The 3392-nt window shown below is 52.7% G+C and overlaps 1 protein-coding gene across 1 annotated transcript in view; it reads right to left on the bottom strand.

Annotated features, from left to right (window-relative positions):
- gemin4 (gem nuclear organelle associated protein 4) overlaps nucleotides 1-3351 on the bottom strand; it is a 16034-nt gene extending 12683 nt beyond the window's left edge. Inside the window, exons 1-3 of the mRNA XM_015389891.1 lie at nucleotides 3317-3351; nucleotides 3227-3234; nucleotides 1190-3127 (exon numbers count right to left, since the gene is read on the bottom strand). Coding sequence (XP_015245377.1) covers nucleotides 1190-3127; nucleotides 3227-3234; nucleotides 3317-3351 — 1981 coding nt within the window. The remainder of the gene's footprint in view (nucleotides 1-1189; nucleotides 3128-3226; nucleotides 3235-3316) is intronic.
- Nucleotides 3352-3392: the final 41 nt, after the last annotated feature.

Here is a 3392-nt window from a genome sequence, read left to right as displayed (position 1 = left end):
GTCCCATACAGCAGACCACTTTATAGGTCTGCTGTATGGGACCACTTTGCATTTAGAGTGACCTACGATGACGGCGGGAAGAAAGCTGGGGATAAAAGTGCAACAGTGTGCAAGCATTGTGCAACACGTTTTGTTTATGCTAACAGCAACATGACCAACATGTCATGCTAACAATCAACATATACCGAACCGAACCGTGGATTTTGTGAACCGTTCCACCCCTAATAGGTATTACAAAGATTTTTAAATTAGTAGGAATATTACCACATAGTTAGACCAACATGTTTTATTAGTCATGGATCCCTTCAAGTTGTTTTAGAGCCTGACCCTAACATCCTACATCATCCTCCAGAGCGCCGCGCAAAGCAAAGCTGCAGCCTCCGCTGATCCTCCCGTCCTGCTCTGACCTCCTCTGAGCTCCAGGAGAGCAGCGCCATATTATCATGACACTCATAGGAGCAAAACATGCGGAAATGAACGCTTTATTTAACATAATTCAAACTCTCCATCAGCATCGATCAAACGTGTTTCTGCCCAAACATTTTGCCTCATTGTGTGTTTTATGATAATTAGGATCATAAATCGGTTTGTTCTCTGACTCCAAACTCAGCATCTCTGCTTCATCCTGAGATAAAAAGATTGTTTTCAAGTTCTGAGATTCGCTCCTTGAACTTTGCTTTGAATGGATTTCATTAAACTTTTAAGCCTCTCGGTATAAAATCAATATTTTGATGGAGATGAGAAAATCTACTTCCTGGTCGTTTGAAGAACCAATAATTTGCATTCAATCATTTTAATTAATTGCTTTAATTAGTTTTTGAGATTATATAAGAATTATGCTCTAATTTGTAGTTTAAAATCTGTTATTTTAATTTAACAAATCAAATCTTCTCGCCGTTCTTTTTCCCGTTTGGTGAGATTGAAATAGCGGATCTTGGCCGGACCGGAGCGGAGCTAAAAATAGCTCAGCAACGTATTTTGACGGAGAAGGATGGAGAAGTTGTAGGCGGACGGAGACGAAAGTGTGAAGAACGAAGACGGAGGATGAGGAATCTGGAGGTTAATCAGTTCTAAAGTTTAATCACATAAATCCTAAAATATGAACTTTTATGGATTTAATGCGACAAAATGTGAAAAGTTTACATTTCGAAGGAAAACCTGTTTGGGTTAAAGCTAACGGCGTTCTTACCCTTAGCTAGCAGGTTGGGGAGGACGAAGGTGTTGACGACGTTCTCCGGCGACAGGAAGCTTCGTTTCTCCTCCTCTTCATGCGGCGTCATCAGCAGAACCAGGAACTGGAGGAGTTGCTGCTTCTCGCCGGCCGACATGGATCTGTTGGCGATCGTCTCCTGCAAACATGTGCAGAGCGGGTCGCTCAGAGAAACGCCGCCGGGTTCTCCGGGTCGCCTCAGTCCAGGCAGCTGCTGCAGGATCCTGGCCATCAGAGCCGAGGCCCCCCTGTTAAAAACAGCCGCCTGGCAGCACGACTTCAAAGCCGCCTCTGGGTTCTGAAACGCCACCCTGGCTACCAAGGAGACGGCGGTGGTCAGGTTGCCCTGCGACGCGGCTGCCGAGGCCCCGCCCCCTCCTTGGATGATGCAGTTAAAGGCCATGTTGACCTCCAGCTCGAAGGCCTCGGTCACAGCTGCAGGGAGCGGACGGCTGAAGAAGCCCCTAGTGGATGATGTCAGAACTGCAGCCAGGACTCGGTTCTGATCCGGTAAAGAAAGAGCAGAGAAAACATCTGCAGCCGTTTTCATCAGCTTCCTGCTCTGATGAACATCCAGGCTTCCTGCCTGCAGGAGGCTCGCCACGCTGGAGGACAGGCTGACCAGCGTCTGCGGCTGCAGGAAGGCCGCCTGGTTCCGCTCCAGGCAGAGCAACCAGGTCTCAGAAGGAGCCCAGAACCTCTGGCCTGCAAACAGCTCCGCGAAGCGCTCATAGTCCTGCAGGCGGTGAGCGATGATGGCGGCGGCCACCTGAGCCTGGGCGCCTGGAGCGCTCTCAGCAGCGGGGAACTCCAGAGAGCCCAGCAGATCCCGGAGCGCGTTCTTCTCCGTCAGAGCTTCAGGAAGTTCATCCAGAGCCGGCAGAACCCTCCGGACGCTGTGCTGCAGCCGCAGCGCAGAGCGGCGAGGGACCGGAGCGTCGCCGGACGTCAGAAGGCCTTCGTCCTTCCAGAGCTGAGCGACGTCCGTGACGATCTGCAGAGCTTCAGGCAGCTTCATGCTGCTGGGCCCAAAGCGGGACGGGGACAGAGACGCACGCAGGTCTCTCTGAGCGTCTCGGATCCGTTCGGGATCCGGAGTCTCCTCCTCTCCTCCGCAGAGGATCCATTTACTCAGGAGGTCCAACTTCTCCGCGGCGGGAACCGTGACTTCCTGCTTCATCAGCAGGGAGGTGTGCAGAGCGTCGAGACAAACCGACAGGGCCTGAAAACAAACGTCTGCAGAGGAAACCAGGCCCCTCATGTCTCTGAGTGCGTGAAGGAGAACCTGCAGGATGTCGGCAGACGTTTCCTCGGCAGCGTCCAGCTTCAGCCTCTTGGCAGCGCGAGGAGTCGGACCGCGACGGTCTGAGGACAGACGGGCGAACTGGGAGGCAAACATGGCCTCCACGCCGTCTTCGTTTTCTGCGTTTGTATCTTCTCCGCCTTTCCACAGCTCCCACCAAACCTCCAGGAAAAACCGGACGTCTTCCTGGGCCGCCGGGTCGCTCCTGACGTGCTCCGTCAGCCGCTCCAGCTCAGCGACGATCCGGGGGGGAGGAAGATGAAGGAGGAGACCGGCAAAGATGGCTGCGGCGGCGGTGGACTTGAGCAGCTCCAGCAAGACAGCGTGGTTGAGCTCAGGGAGGCTGTTCTGCAGACAGAAGAACGGATTCTCTCTCCACGCCGTTTCAACGTCCTCCTCAGCTTCTCTGCTCAGCAGCTTCAGCCACACGGAACAAACCATCTTCTTCTTCCAGGTTAAGGCTGGGCGGGGCCTCAGAGCGCCGCAGATTTCCTGGACGGCGAGCAGGATCGGCCGGCAGACGCGGCTCCATTCAGCTTTCTGAAGGGAGGACAGCGATGCAGGGAGACACAACTTATCGGCGTGGAGAAAAGCCCCCTGGAGAACGGCTGCTTCTGCAACAAACCAAAGCAGAGCTTTGTTAACCTTTGGTCTCTATAGCCTCATTTCCTCCCCTCCTGAAACCGTGGCGATATCGGTCCGAGCGCGCTAACCCCGATAACTGCTGAGTTTAAATGGCACAAAAACAAGCGAACCGCGCTAACATGGTGCTAGTTCATCAGTAGGGCTAACAAAGAGCGCACGAGCAGACCGCCTCCTCTCCTGAACACTGGTTCATATTCAGAAATCAGGTTAAAAGTAATAAGTAATTAAATTTTT

Source organism: Cyprinodon variegatus, unplaced genomic scaffold (genome assembly GCF_000732505.1).
Source record: "Cyprinodon variegatus isolate N-32 unplaced genomic scaffold, C_variegatus-1.0 Scaffold479, whole genome shotgun sequence".
Lineage (NCBI taxonomy): Eukaryota > Metazoa > Chordata > Actinopteri > Cyprinodontiformes > Cyprinodontidae > Cyprinodon > Cyprinodon variegatus.
The sequence above is the reverse complement of the archived record's forward strand: the minus strand, read 5'-3'. Positions and strand labels throughout refer to the sequence as shown.